A 15,104-nucleotide genomic window follows, 5' to 3' on the forward strand; every position below is an offset into this window, starting at 1 on the left:
GACTTACAGGAACATGATCGAAGGTGATTTCAGTGACGTTGTTATTCGGACAACTCTGCCACGAGTTGTTGAGTCGGAAGCCGAAGGCGCTGGTGTGCCGTCCGTCCAGCGCAGTGTACTTCCTAAAAGTACAGTTTTGCACATTGATGGGCCCATCGTAGATCTGCACACCTCGGACGGGAAAATTGCTGAAGTGAAGCAGAGATCCATGGAGAGCAGCCTGTCAGTAACCTATCAGAACATGTTCTCAGCTGTCTGTATGGCTGGGAGTTAGGAAACATCATTTCTACTTACGGGGCCCGAGGCAGAGTCCTGCTGGACGGGTCAGACCCGCCTGGGCCCCAGATCCGCTTGTCTGGAAGAGGCGTCCCACGATTGTCACTTTCACCCACAAACAGAGAGTTTTTCACCTGCTGGTGAGAACCGTCGTCATCTGGAAAAGTTCCTCCACTGGAAACACAGACAGCAAGGTGTAACTGCCGGCGTTCATCTCTTTCTGTCAACTTAAACAGTTATGGAAACGAAGAAGTGATTTTAATTTTTTGTGGTGATCCGGATCACCGTTTGGATCCAGAACTTGATAAAGGCTTGGCGGAGGTTTGCGCTCTCCGAGTGCTTTTCTAGTTTGCAGATAGTTGAACTTGTCCTGGTTGTTTTTAGTCTCTGTCCATGCACAGAGTTCCCGATGAGTCTGGTCCTGGTCCTGACTGAGACCTGGATCCGTCCTGCTGTCCTCTGTCGGTGCAGGATTCACCCAGACACCTCGCTCTGCTGGACGAGGACGTGGAACGGGCGTCCCGCTTCCTGGAGCTTTACCTCTCCGTCCCATGGCGACCTGGCGAGCAGGTCTCAGCAGAAAGAAAAGAAGTCCCTGACTTGTCAGAGTCCCAGCAGAACCTCTCAGTCTTCACATCCAGCCTGACGGCTGCCAACATAGACTTCTATCAGAAGCAGATCCACAATGCTCCCAACACACGGCAGCTGTTCATGGCCTTTAACTGTCTTCTTTCTCCAGCAGCTGCTCAGCCTCCCACCACGCTGACTGCAGACATGTTGGCTTCCTGTTTTACTGAAAAGGTTGCTACCATCAGGAATCACTTCTCTGAGCCTGACCAGCTCAGTCCACCACATCCAGCTAGTGGTGCCTCACTTTGCTCTTTCTGCCCTCTGAATGAGGACCAAGTCTCTAAACTTCTAGTCAACTCTAAAGCCACATCCATGGTGGTTCCACATGAAGGTAGACCGAGACCGGCCACCCGGTTTTCACCCTGATCATCAGCCGGCGCCAAGACACGGTGGATCATCACATGTTCTCATGTAAACCTGGATCTGTTGAGGCTTCCCAGGAGAAGCCGTGCGGCAGGTCCCTACTGGCTGGACGTCTCCGACGATGACGTGAAGGCAGCAAATGTTTCTGGTTGTTTTTCCTTCCTGGACTCAGCTGGACCCCTTCCTGGACTCTGCTGGACCCCTTCCTGGACTCTGCACTCTGCTGGACCCCTTCCTGGACTCTGCTGGACCCCTTCCTGGACTCTGCTGGACCCCTTCCTGGACTCTGCTGGACCCCTTCCTGGACTCTGGACTCTGCTGGACCCCTTCCTGGACTCTGCTGGACCCCTTCCTGCACTCTGCTGGACCCCTTCCTGGACTCTGCTGGACCCCTTCCTGGACTCTGCTGGACCCCTTCCTGGACTCTGCTGGACCCCTTACTGGACTCTGCTGGACCCCTTACTGGACTCTGCTGGACCCCTTCCTGGACTCTGCTGGACCCCTTACTGGACTCTGCTGGACCCCTTACTGGACTCTGCTGGACCCCTTCCTGGACTCTGCACTCTGCTGGACCCCTTCCTGGACTCTGCTGGACCCCTTCCTGGACTCTGCACTCTGCTGGACCCCTTCCTGGACTCTGCTGGACCCCTTACTGGACTCTGCTGGACCCCTTCCTGCACTCTGCTGGACCCCTTCCTGGACTCTGGACTCTGCTGGACCCCTTACTGGACTCTGCTGGACCCCTTCCTGGACTCTGGACTCTGCTGGACCCCTTACTGGACTCTGCTGGACCCCTTCCTGTTCGGGTTTCGGTGAACTTCCTCCTCCAGCTTCTGTAGCTGTGATTGGCTCTCTGAGTGGATCGTTTGCATATTTCCCACCATGCTTTGCGGTGCGGTCATGAAACACGTCGTTCTTCTTCTTCACAACAAAATGATAATAATACGAATATTAATGATGATGGAAATCCTATTTTTAAATAAGTATTTAATTATATTTAGGACACATCTGCCCCCCCGGCAGCTGCTTGTTGCCATGGCGACGATGGACTGGCGGCCATGTTTGTGTCAGTCTGTCCAGCTGTTTATCACCTCCATGAAGAACCTCCAGACCATCTGAGTTCACCTTCCCCCTGCAGCAGATCCTACCGCCGCCAGACTCCCTGACCCCCCCTCCTCACCCCCCACACCTGAGCCCCCCCCACCCCACCCCCACCCCAGCTCTTCCCCCACCACCTCACCTCCTACCCCCACACCCCCCACCCCAGGACCTACCTTGCGAGGGTGAGGCCGACGGCGTTGTCAGCAAACCTGTGGAAGAGTGAGAGTGACGTCATCCCACCGTTCTTCATCGTAGCGAGGTCTGGAGCTTTCTCCACGCTGATCCTTAAAGTTCATCACCAGTTCTCCACCAGGCTTCACCCCCCCCCCCCCCCCCCCCCCCCCATCATACCTGCTCCACCTTAACTTAAATCAGACCTGATGGAGGAACCGTCCTACCAGGAAGACAGAATCTCCTCGTCTTCATGAAACTCCTGGACTTCAGATTAACCAACGTGTCTCAGACGTTACTCACTGGCAGTCGTCCAGCCAGACATCCCCCCCCCTCAGCCAGGCCCCGTGGTCCTGGTTCTTGTAGGCAACAAAGTGCTGGATGAGAGCCGGGACCCTGGGCTTCAAAGGGTCTGCGTCCTGGTGTGGACCGTATCTACGAAGCCAAACACAGCAGATCTCAGAGTCCAGATGTTTGGTTGGAGAAATGAAGGTAAAAAGCAGGAACAGAAACACACAAAGGGTTTTTCTGACAGACACACTTCTGTTTACAGCAGCTCTCATTCAGGGTTCATTTGTTAGAGAGTGAGTTCTGACCGAGCTCCAACCAGCGACAGGAAGGGTCTCTTGTCCTTGTTGTTGGCCTGGGTGGTCTTCACTCCGTTGTCCAGGATCATTCCAGCCTGGAACAGAAGTCAGCTCATTTCTTCACCTCTGCATGGACTTATCCAATCATTCAGACGTCTGCCTACTTTATTTTTCCTTTTTTATAATGGCAGCATTTTATTGATGTTCCTAATGGGCCGTTTCCCCCCTCCTGCCCCCCCCCCAGACTCACCCTGTAGTTGGAATGAGCTCTGTTGTTGGAAAAGCGTCCCATCGGCGTGTGTTCAGTTCGTCCCGGAGAGTAAAGGCCCTCTGAGGGGCCGGTGGGAACGTGGTGGAAGATGAACCAGAAACCAGTTTCCTGTGGTTTTACACACACACACACACACACACACACACACACACACACATACGTCTATGAACCGCTGGTTCCCAAACAGTCGGGTTGTTGAATGTAAAAGCAGAATCTCTTCAGGCCGTACCTGTAAAACAAAAACAACGTGACACAAAGACAATTTTCCATTTCATGGAAAATCTGGCATGAGCCGACATCGCTGTCGGTGGCGTGGAGCCCAGACTGGCCGCCATTTCCCCGCCTCTGGCTTTTCTCCTGTTTAATAAGCTCATAATGTACAGAAATCTTTCATTTGTGCTTTTAAATAAACATTTTTTATTTGTCGTGTTTTTCAAGCTTTTGGTTTTTTTACATTTGTTCTGTTTTTGAATTTGTCCAAACTACTCGGATGTCCTCCCGAGTCCAGCGAATGACGGACGGCCTGACCGAGAACAGTCGTGGTCCAGAAGATGTAGCCTGGAGCAGCACAGCGAGGCGACCATCTCCGGCCTCGTCTGCTGAATCCGGTGGAACATCTGGAAGAAGTAGCGCCTCCTCTTCTCCTAACATCTGCATGTTAACATCCGGGAGGCGAGTAGAGCAGCTGCTGGAAAGTCGTCCCATCCTGGTCTGATGCAGGATTCCAGCTGCTCTACTGGACCTTCTTGCTGGTTTTCTGCCTCCACGGAGCTCCAGATGTACTGGTGAAAGGTCTGGACTGCAGCAGACCAGTCCTCCTGTTCCACCATGCTGCTGGGATGTGGTTCAGCGTGGTCCTGCTGAATTATTTCTCGCTGTATTTTTTATTTAATAATATCCTAAATGTTAAATGTATCCATTTAAAAGATATTTATTGTTTAACAAATGAAATTCTTTCATCGTTACGTCTTGTTGGAAGTGTTTGGGAAATGAGTTCTAAGCCAACATGGCTCTGATCATCGTAGCTTGTGCTCACCTGGCAGTAAAAAGTCCTCAGCCAGCATGTCTGGTGCTGAAACTGAGTTACAACAACGGCGTCAGCTGTTTGAGCAGTTCTGGTCTGAACTCACCTCCGAGCCTGCAGCAGCGCAGTCGATCAGGTTGTTATTGGGGTTGGCGATCCAGAAAGTTGAAGTTGCGCTGTTCAGGGAGAAGCACAGAGACTGGTTGTTGTACCTCACAGCAGGACTGCCGAGGTTAATGATGAACCACATAAATACAGCCCGTTTACTGCCTGAAAACCGACAGCAGCTCAGGAGAAACCGGTCAGTAACTTTACAATATTCTAATACAGAGGATGGAACGTGTTACTGGGATTAAACATCACTGGTTTAAGTCCTATTCATCTGACTGATCGCAGGTAATGATGAGTCTTCCTCACACTTCCTCAGTAACCCTAAGGCACTCTATGAACAGAAACATTGCAAACGTTCCTGTGGTGACCACGAGCCATGATCTACAGACCAGTCTGCAGTTGGAAACTCCCCTTAGCCACTGGATCCACACCAAACCAAAATCGTCACCAGTGATTGTGGGATTTTCAGCTAAGAGAGCAACGCACCAAAACATCAGAAAAGATAAAACTACATTATTTGGGGATCCCCTCCCTGAGCATGGTGGAGGGGTTTGCGTATCCTGAAGATCCTAGTAGTTATGTTGGTTTTGTGCCCCTTGTTGGGTCACCCACGGCAAACAGATGTCTAGGGAAAGGACGACGAACATTGGAATGTTCCCTTGCCCGGATGTAGGTCAACAGGGCTCCTGGGGTGAAGCACGAAGGCAAGCGTCTGGTGGCCAGGCCTTTGCTCTTGGGGTCTGGTTGGGCTCAGCTCGAAATGGTTTACACCTCCCCTTCCTGTAGTCTCACCCCCGCGGGAGGGGCTATAGACCTTTGTGGTCCAATCTTCAGCTACAGAAACTGGCTTTAGGGACTGGAACGTCACGTCTCTGGTGGGGAAGGAGCCTGTGGTTCTGTTGGCTTCATCTGGTTGTGATCTCTTGCTGGATCCATTTGCAACCAAGAGTGAAGCAGTTGGCACCCTTTTCATGGTCCTCACCCAGAAAAGGGTGGAGTGTCCTCTCCGGGTCAAGAATGAGGTCTTATGCCAAGGATGGAGCGTGAGATCGACAGACGGATCGGTGCGGCGTCTGCAGTAATGCGGACTCTGCGCCGGTCTGTCGTGGTGAAGAAGGAGCTGAGCCAGAAGGCGAAGCTCTCCATTTACCAGTCGATCTACGTTCCTACCCTCACCTATGATCATGAGCTGTGGGTCGTGACTGAAAGAAGGAGATCTCGTATACAGGCGGCTGAAATGAGTTTCCTCCGCAGGGTGGCCGGGCTCTCCCTTAGAGATAGGGTGAGGAGCTCGGTCATCCGGGAGGAGATCAGAGTAGAGCCGCTGCTCCTCCGCATGGAGAGGAACCAGTTGAGGTGGCTCGGGCATCTGGTCAGGATGCCTCCTGGACCTCCCTGGTGAGGTGTTCCAGGCACGTCCCTCTGGGAGGAGACCCCGGGGAAGACCCAGGACACGCTGGAGGGATTATATCTCTCGGCTGGCCTGGGAACGCCTCGGGATCCCCCCCGCAGAGTTGGCAAATGTGGCTGGGGAGAGGGAAGTCTGGGCTTCCCTGCTTAGGCTGCTGCCCCCGCGACCCGACCCCGGATAAGCGGCAGAAGATGGATGGATGGATGGAACGATAGATACATGGATAGATGGATGGATATTTGGGGTTAATAAAATGTGAAATAATATAGAAAAAAATTCAGGCGGAAGAATGAATAGAAAAGAAAAAAATCACTAAATAATAAAATATTTATCTGAAATAATAATGTGGAGGATCAATACAAAGTTAAATTCAAACAACTGAACAAAAGAAATAAATATTTTTTGGACATTTTTGGTTTTCTCAGAGGATAAAACGAATTTATTTCTTGACAGATTAATTTGTATCTTGACGTATTTTCACATTTCGGTGACAATAAGGTTTCCTGTGTGTCCCAGCACAGTATGGAGAACATGGAGGAGCTATGAGACAGGCCAGTATACCAGGGGAAGTGGAGGCACCGTAGGAGACCCAGCAGCAGCACCTTTATCTGCACATTTGTACAAGCAGGAAGAGGAGGAGCGCTGCCAGAGCCTACAAAATGACTAACACACGTTTCTGCTACTGTTGGCAACATTACAACTACATGGGGTGATATGAAGGCTCCATGTCCCCAAGCGGGGCATTTTCAGACCATGTGCTGCTGCAGTAGCACCTGGGTTCCAGCTAATGCATGACATGGATGGAGTGTCAGCAGTTCCTGCATGATAAAGGAGTTGATGCTGTGGACTGTATCGTCTGTCTGCTGATGGAGGAAGATACAGACCCCGTCATGCTGTTTGTGGTCTTACCTGCAGTCTTGTCGTGGGTTGGCCACGTATCCCGGATATGCTCCATCAGTGATACTGCGGCACATGATAGTGTCTCTGTCCGAAGGAAGCAGTGTTCCTGCTCTCACCATCAGACCAAGGCAGTGATCAAACGTGTTCCTCTCCTCTGGACCATCCTCTGTGAAGAAACAATGTCCAAGTGTGTCATAGCCCACGACATCTTTCACCTGCCGGGAAACAGAGGCGAGGTCAGACCGGAGCTCAGACTGGCTTCCTCCAGGTAATGTACTTCAATCTATTTAATAAAAATCTAGATCCTGTAAATCTGCTTGGTCTAAACCAGCTGGGTAGAAACTGGATTTTTGTCTGAGCTCTGCACTGACCAGCAGTCCGTTGGTTCCGTGGATAGTTACACAGCGCGAGAAGGAGTGGTGGATGGAAAGATCGCTGATGGATGTTGGGGGGCTATAACCCCCCTTCTCATCCACATCTCCATTCATGTGGAAATGGACTGGGTAGTGGCCCATCGTTTGTTGGCCCATGTGCTGGAGTTCCACCCCGGATATATGAACCGCTCCAAAGCCTCGCTCCACCTGAAGGGGACATAAGAGAAACCAGCTGAACAGAACTGAAGCCACGTGTTAGAGCAGAGCTTCAAGAGCTTGGGCTTCATTCACTTCTGGCTGGACCTTTCAGGTCTGGTTCTGGTGGGACCATTCAGGAGGATTTGAACAATAATCTGCTCCCCAGTGGACTGTCTAGGTCTGGTTCTGGTGGGACCATTCAGGAGGATTTGAACAATAATCTGCTCCCCAGTGGACTGTCTAGGTCTGGTTCTGGTGGGACCTTTTAAATGCAGATGTTTTGAGGGAGCTGGTACTGAGATGGTTCCAAAGCTGCCAGAATATCTGCCGTTCCCTGCTGGTTAAGACGGCACCTGATTGGTCGTTTGAGCAGGTGAAGCACAACGCACCTTCAAATGCCCACCGAAGGTATCGAAGGTGAAGAACTTGCAAGCCTCATGTCCGTAACATCCTGGTTCGGTTTCACCGTGGAGCAGAACATTCCGGGTCAGCAGGCCCACCTCAGCCCTCATATCTACACCATCCACTTCCTGACCCATGTGGATGAACCTGGCCTGACCTACACACACACACACACACACACACACACACACACACACAAACAGTATCTATTAGACATTAAATCAGTTCACACTGATGTGTTGAGGTGCAGAATCTGCTTTTGGACGAGCAGCCCTTTCTTCCTTCAAACAGAAACACACTTTTTCTGTCAAAATGAAATATTATGTCCTGTCCTATATTTTTAGGTCATTGCCAGGATATCAGTGTTTGGCCCAAATGCGGCCCAGAACAACAGTGTTTTTTCCAGCCTTAGCAGCCAGCTGTGAGTGCAGCTGCAGAAACTCAGCAACATCACCGCCTGAAGTAGACCACATCTGTCCAAGTAGCACAAGCCCAATGAAAGGACCCCTAACTGGTCAAGATTCATCAGCAGCATCATTAGAAGCTATGTTGTTGGAGCTTTATGCTCCTGGTAGGGTTACCATGGCAAACAGGTATGTAGAGGAGGAACCGACCAAGTGCGGCTCAAAGACCCCTATGATGATAACGATCATGGGTGGAAATGTTCCCTTGCCCGGACGCGGGTTACTGGGACCCCCCCCTCTGGAGCCAGGACTGGGAGTGGGGCACGAGAGCGAGCGTCTGGTGGCCGGGCCTTTACCCGTGGGGCCCGGCCGGGCTCAGCCCGAAAGGGTTACATGGGCCCCACCTCCCGTGGGCTCACCATCTGCAGGAGGAGCCGTAGGGGTCGGGTGCAATGTGAGTTGGGCGGCAGCAAGAGGCAGGCGGGGTCGGCAGGGGCAGGCGGGGTCGGTAGGGGCAGGCGGGGTCGGTAGGGGCAGGCGGGGTCGGTAGGGGAAAATGGGGTCGGTAGGGGAAAATGGGGTCGGTAGGGGCAGGCGGGGTCGGTAGGGGAAAATGGGGTCGGTAGGGGCAGGCGGGGTCGGTAGGGGCAGGCGGGGTCGGTAGGGGAAAATGGGGTCGGTAGGGCAGGCGGGGTCGGTAGGGGAAAATGGGGTCGGTAGGGGCAGGCGGGGTCAATGGGGGGTTCGGATCCCTGGGTGCCTCATTTGCATCTTTGCCGTCCTGCGTTGCGGTACTCCTGTTCCGTTCTGTACCGAGTTTAAGCATATGTGTAAAATACCAAGAGTTCACTTCCCAGTGGCTGTCTCAAGGTGCCCGTTGGAATTTATGATTTCTCACAAGAAACTGATATTAAGATTAATAATATTTGTAAATTTGAATATACTGGTTGTCCAGTGTGCCAGTTAGGCGCCCTGCAAGTTCCCGGCCCCTCTACTCACCCGACCCCTACGGCTCCTCCTGCAGATGGTGAGCCCACAGGAGGTCAGATATGTTAGTGAGGAAGATAATCTGTTCCTTCATCACTTCTCCACAGACAGCGACCATTTAACCGGCTATGACCCAGATCAACCACAATGAGATCAGTAAACTTCTTACCTTTCACCTTCACCTGGTTAGTCGTACAGGTGGGGCAGGGTAGCACAGTGAACTCTTCAGCTTGGTGCATGGAGAAGTCCGTGCTGGCCACAACTACTCGATCACCGGACCGCCAGCCCATCGGCTGGTCAGCCAGCTCCAGGATGCTGTTGTTCACCAACATGATGGAGATGTAGGCCTGTGGACGGACTGCAGAGGAAGACAACTCGCACCAAAACCAGCATGTACGTCTTTATTTTATATTTATGTGTGTGTGTGTGTGTGTGTGTGTGTGTGTGTGTGTGTGTGTGTGTGTGTGTGTGTGTGTGTGTGTGTGTGTGTGTGTGTGTGTGTGTGTGTGTGTGTGTGGGTGGGTGGGTGGGTGGGTGGGTGGGTGTGCATGGACATACCCAGTTTTCTGCAGAGGAAGCGAACTCTGTAATTGTGACAGAGGCCGTGAGTCTGCTCCTTGTTGAGGCAGACGAAGCCGTAGTCTTTGTCTTTCCTGTAGATCACATCTCCTGTTTGGGTGGACGGGATGCCGTCATGCGTCTCAGCCTGGACAAGATAAGTCTCTGAATTTAGTTTTACAAAGCAGCATCAGACAGCAGGAAAAACAGAAAGTACAGTCTCCCATGGTTCTGCTGTTTCATTTTCATTTCTTTCCTCTGGTTTAACTCTCCCTCCCTGAGCCGTCACCTTATCGTGGTGGAGGGGTTTGTGCGTCCCGAAGATCCTAGCAGCTATGTTGTCGGGGGCTTTATGCCCCTGGTAGGGTCACCCATGGCAAACAGGTGTCTAGGGGAGAGACCAGACCAAGCACGGCTCATAGACCTCTATGATGACGACAAACCTGGGCATAAATGTTCCCTTGCCCGTACGCAGGTCACCAGGACCCCCCTTCTGGAACCAGGCCTGGGGGTCGGGTACGAGAGCGAGCGTCTGGTGGCCGGGCCTTTACCCGTGGAGCCGGATGGTTGGGCTCAGCCCGAAAGAGTCACATGGGCAGAACCTCCCGTGGGCTCACCATCTGCGGGAGGAGCCGTAGGGGTCGGGTGCAGTGTGAGCTGGGCGGCAGCAAGGGGCAGGGACCCCAGCGGTCCGATCCCCGGCTGCAGAAGCTGGCTCTAGGGACGTGGAACGTCACAATGGTTTAACTCTGCTCATGGTGTGGGCGTTCTCATCAGCCCCCAGCTTGGTGCCTGCACGTTGGGGTTTACCCCGGTGGATGAAAGGGTAGTTTCCCTCCGCCTCCGGGTGGGGGGACGGGTCCTGACTGTTGTCTGTGCTTATAAACCGAACAGCAGTTCAGAGTACCCACCCTTTCTGGAGTCCTTGGAGGGAGTGCTGGAGGCTGCTCCTTCTGGGGACTCCATTGTTCTGCTGGGGGGCTTCAATGCTCACGTGGGCAATGACAGTGAGACCTGGAGGGGAGTGATTGGGAGGCATGGTCCCCCCCCTCTGAACCCAAATGGTGTTTTGTTGTTGGACTTCTGTGCTCGTCATGGATTGTCTATAACGAACACCATGTTCCAGCATAAGAGTGTCCATATGTACACCTGGCATCAGGATTCCCTGGGCCGCAGTTCAATGATCGACTTTGTAGTCGTATCGTCGGACCTGCGGCCACATGCCTTGGACACTCGGGTGAAGAGGGGGGCGGAGCTTCAACTGATCACCACCTGGTGGTGAGTTGGCTCAGATGGTGGGGGAGGAAGCTGGTCAGATCTGGCAGGCCCAAACGTGTTGTGAGGGTCTGCTGGGAACGTCTGGCTGAGTCCCCCGTCAGAGCGAGCTTCAACTCCCACCTTCAGCAGAGCTTCGAACATGTCCCGAGTGAGGCGGGGGACATTGAGTCCGAATGGGCTGTGTTCCGTGCCTCTATTGCTGAGGCGGCCGGCCGGAGCTGTGGCTGTAAGGTCGTTGGTGCCTGTCGTGGCGGTAATCCCAGGACTCGTTGGTGGACACCAGCAGTGAGGGATGCCGTCAAGCTGAAGAAGGAGTCCTATCAGGCCTTCTTGGCCTGTGGGACTCTGGAGGCAGCTGATGGGTACCGACAGGCTAAGCGGCATGCGGCTTCAACTGTCATTCATTCTTTCATTCATTTTCTGAACCGCTTAATCCAATTCAGGGTCGCGGGGAAGCTGGAGCCTATCCCAGCTGGCTTTGGGCGACAGGCAGGGTACACCCTGGACAGCTCGCCAGTCCATCGCAGGGCCACACAGAGAGACAAACAACCACTCACGCCCACACTCATTCCTAGGGGAAATTTAGAGTAACCAATTAACCTAACATGCATGTGTTTGGATGGTGGGAGGAAGCCGGAGTACCCGGAGAGAACCCACACATACACGGGGAGAACATGCAGACTCCCCACAGAAAGGCCACTGACCAAACCAGCCAAGGATCGAACCAGTGACCCTCTTGCTGTGAGGCCACAGTGCTAACCACTGTGCCACCGTGCAGCCCGGCTTCGACTGTCGCAGAGCCAAAAAACTCGGGCATGGGAGGAGTTCGGCGAGGCCATGGAGAAAGACTTCCGGGCGGCTTTGAGGTGATTCTGGTCCACTATCCGGCGGCTCAGGAAGTGTTCCAGGCACGTCCCTCTGGGAGGAGATCCCGGGGAAGATGCAGGACACACTGGAGGGATTATATCTCTCGGCTGGCCTGGGAACGCCTTGGGATCCCCCCGCAGAGTTGGCAAATGTAGCTGGGGAGAGGGAAGTCTGGGCTTCCCTACTTAGGCTGCTGCCCCCGCGACCCGACCCCGGATAAGTGGCAGAAGATGGATGGAAGGTTTAACTATCATCATCACTTTTCCTCGTGATTCCTGTCCTCAGACCAAGTTCCCTTTTCCTCTATCGCTCCAACACTTGGCAGCCATCATACTCTAGATGTAAGACACTCCTTCTTAGATGGAGATAGGGGTATCGGATCTCCTTTTTACTTCCCCTGAACCTGAGCGGAAAACTAAAGCCAGAGGTAGATTTCACCTTTCTCCTCTTCCTCAGCATTACGGTTTTGCAGATTTATGGATTTTGCTCGGAACAAACCAGCAGTGTGATAGACAAATCCCATCACAGGAGCTCATTTAGTCTGATCGTACAATTACATCTTCATGTGTTTGATGATGAGGAGGAGTTGAAGGTCACCTGGATGTCTAGCGGACTGCTGCAGATCCGGTCAGGATAAGCTTTCTGCAGGTCCGACAGCTTCTCCCAGTCTCCTGATCCTCGTTCATCATCCCTGTCAAACCAGTCAGACCAGTCGGCCTCTGTGAAACACACAAACCAGATCTCAGTCCACTGGTCCGAATGAGTCTACAGTCACTTGCATCAGTGGTTCTGTCCACCCCAATGGATCTGAAGGCGGTGTGCATTCGTGTCTACATGTAGGATGACATTGGAGTATGGCAGGGAAATCTGGATGTGGTAAGGAGCCCATTATAAATCTGAAGGGAATGGCTGTTCCAGATGGATATTTGCAAAAAAAAAAACAGTTTTATGGCAAGTTAAACTCTTGTTGTATACCACAGTTAATTCATATGGCTGCACAATCTATCTTCAAATACAGTAGTCTCCGCTGAAAATAGCGGCGTGTCTTCTGTTCCTGCTGATCAGCGAAGGGACAGCCTTCCCACCTACTAGAAGGCACATTAGGGCCATACTGACCCATCCAAATGTGCCAATAACCATCTGAAATGGTCCATTCAGTCGGATAATAAAATCTAAACTGGTTGTTTGTGGAAGTTCAATGTAAATCTGACGGCTTACTCGACTTGTGCAAACAGGATGTAAATCAGGTGCCTGAGTTGTCAGCGTGTGACGGTAAAAGACCATTCTTCTGTTGATCCATTGGGAGTGAGAATGTGTTGCCAGGTCACAAGACAAGTAGATCTGCCATCCCTAAACAGGCTGAATGACAGTTACTTTCTTCAATCTGGCAGATAATGAGGACAGAGCAGCAGAAACCTGCTGATAGTCAGGTGTTTCTGATAAGCTGTTATGTGACAAACTTTAGTAAATTGACCTCATAACCCAGATACTCAGATGATCCAGACTGAGAGGAGATACCTTGTACCCACTGGCTGCTGGTGGTGACAGTGAAATGATCTCCAGAACTGGACTGAAAAACACCAAAGCTCTGGGCCTTAGATGAGGCCTTAGTTCCTGTTAAAACACATAGGGGATAGATAAAACTGCAACAATAACTGAAAGTTATTGGATCAAAACACATCTAGCGACACAAGTTCTACAATCTGAACATAAACTATACCTTGATAAGCTGTGTGATCTTCCACCACAGAAGAAGAATCCCCTTTTTTCACTATGAAAGTCCATGGATGTCTGCAGAGCAAAACGAGTGAAAAATAAGAAGAAATATATGTTGACATGGTGATGGACAGAACAGAAAAAGAAGACTTTCTCCACCTCTGATGAAAGAGAAGAACAGCCTTAAGGAACTCCGGGCGGATCTCATCCACCCCCGGGGCCTTGCCACCAAGGAGCTTTTTAACCACCTCAGCGACTTCAGCCCCAGAGATAGGAGAGTCCACCCCTGAGTCCCCCAGCTCTGCTTCCTCATCGGAAGACGTGTTGGGAGGATTGAGGAGGTCTTCGAAGTATTCCTTCCACCGACCCACAACGTCCCGAGTTGAGGTCAGCAGCTCCCCACCTCCACTGTACACAGTGTTGATGGAGCTCTGCTTCCCCCTCCTGAGCCGCCGGATGGTGGACCAGAATCTCCTCGAAGCTGTCCGGAAGTCTTTCTCCATGGCCTCACCGAACTCCTCCATTGCCCGAGTTTTTGCCTTGGGGACAGCCAAAGCCGCATGCCCCCGCCTCACTCGGGACATGGTTGAAACTCTGTTGAAGGTGGGAGTTGAAGTTCGCTCTGACGGGGGACTGATGCCAGGTGTACATATGGACACTCTTATGTTGGAACATGGTGTTCGTTATAGACAATCCATGATGAGCACAGAAGTCCAATAACAAAACACCATTTGGGTTCAGAGGGGGGGGACCATGCCTCCCAATCACTCCCCTCCAGGTCTCACTGTCATTGACCACGTGAGCATTGAAGTCCCCCAGCAGAACAATGGAGTCCCCAGAAGGAGCACCCTCCAGCACTCCCTCCAAGGACTCCAGAAAGGGTGGGTACTCTGAACTGCTGTTCGGTGCATAAGCACAGACAACAGTCAGGACCCGTCCCCCCACCCGGAGGCGGAGGGAAACTACCCTTTCATCCACCGGGGTAAACCCCAACGTGCAGGCACCAAGCTGGGGGCTGATGAGAATGCCCACACCTGCTCGGCGCCTCTCGTCCTTGAGCAACTCCAGAGTGGAAGAAGGTCTAGCCCCTCTCGAGGGTTCTGGTTCCAGAGCCCAAGCCATGCGTCGAGGTGAGTCCAACTATATCTAGCCGGAACTGCTCAACCTCGCACACAAGCTCAGGCTCCTTCCCCACCAGAGAGGTGACGTTCCACGTCCCTAGAGCCAGCTTCTGCAGCCGGGGATCGGACCACCAGGGTCCCCGCCCCTTGCTGCCGCCCAGCTCACATTGCACCCGACCCCTACGGCTCCTCCTGCAGATGGTGAGCCCACGGGAGGTGGGGCCCATGTAACCCTTTCGGGCTGAGCTGAGCAGAACAGATCTGTTTGGTAAATACTTGCTTTCCATATCTAGTCTGAAATAACGTTGTTTGCCGTTTTGTCTCTGTCCAACCACAAGACAATCTCTTCGGTCA

General features: G+C 52.4%; 1 protein-coding gene across 1 annotated transcript in view; it reads right to left on the reverse strand.

Moving 5' to 3' along the window:
* Positions 1–15,104, reverse strand: part of cemip (cell migration inducing hyaluronidase 1) — a gene marked incomplete at both ends in the record, with an annotated part of 55,558 nt that overhangs the window by 20,280 nt on the left and 20,174 nt on the right. The window contains 15 exons of the mRNA XM_079238465.1: positions 8–188; positions 295–450; positions 2,544–2,579; positions 2,845–2,976; positions 3,138–3,223; positions 3,379–3,507; positions 4,530–4,599; positions 6,855–7,060; positions 7,217–7,426; positions 7,807–7,976; positions 9,380–9,568; positions 9,769–9,916; positions 12,511–12,632; positions 13,432–13,527; positions 13,634–13,704. Coding sequence (XP_079094591.1) covers positions 8–188; positions 295–450; positions 2,544–2,579; positions 2,845–2,976; positions 3,138–3,223; positions 3,379–3,507; positions 4,530–4,599; positions 6,855–7,060; positions 7,217–7,426; positions 7,807–7,976; positions 9,380–9,568; positions 9,769–9,916; positions 12,511–12,632; positions 13,432–13,527; positions 13,634–13,704 — 2,002 coding nt within the window. The remainder of the gene's footprint in view (positions 1–7; positions 189–294; positions 451–2,543; positions 2,580–2,844; positions 2,977–3,137; positions 3,224–3,378; positions 3,508–4,529; positions 4,600–6,854; positions 7,061–7,216; positions 7,427–7,806; positions 7,977–9,379; positions 9,569–9,768; positions 9,917–12,510; positions 12,633–13,431; positions 13,528–13,633; positions 13,705–15,104) is intronic.

The sequence above is a fragment of the Telmatherina bonti genome (assembly GCF_933228915.1).
Source record: "Telmatherina bonti genome assembly, chromosome: 1".
Lineage (NCBI taxonomy): Eukaryota > Metazoa > Chordata > Actinopteri > Atheriniformes > Telmatherinidae > Telmatherina > Telmatherina bonti.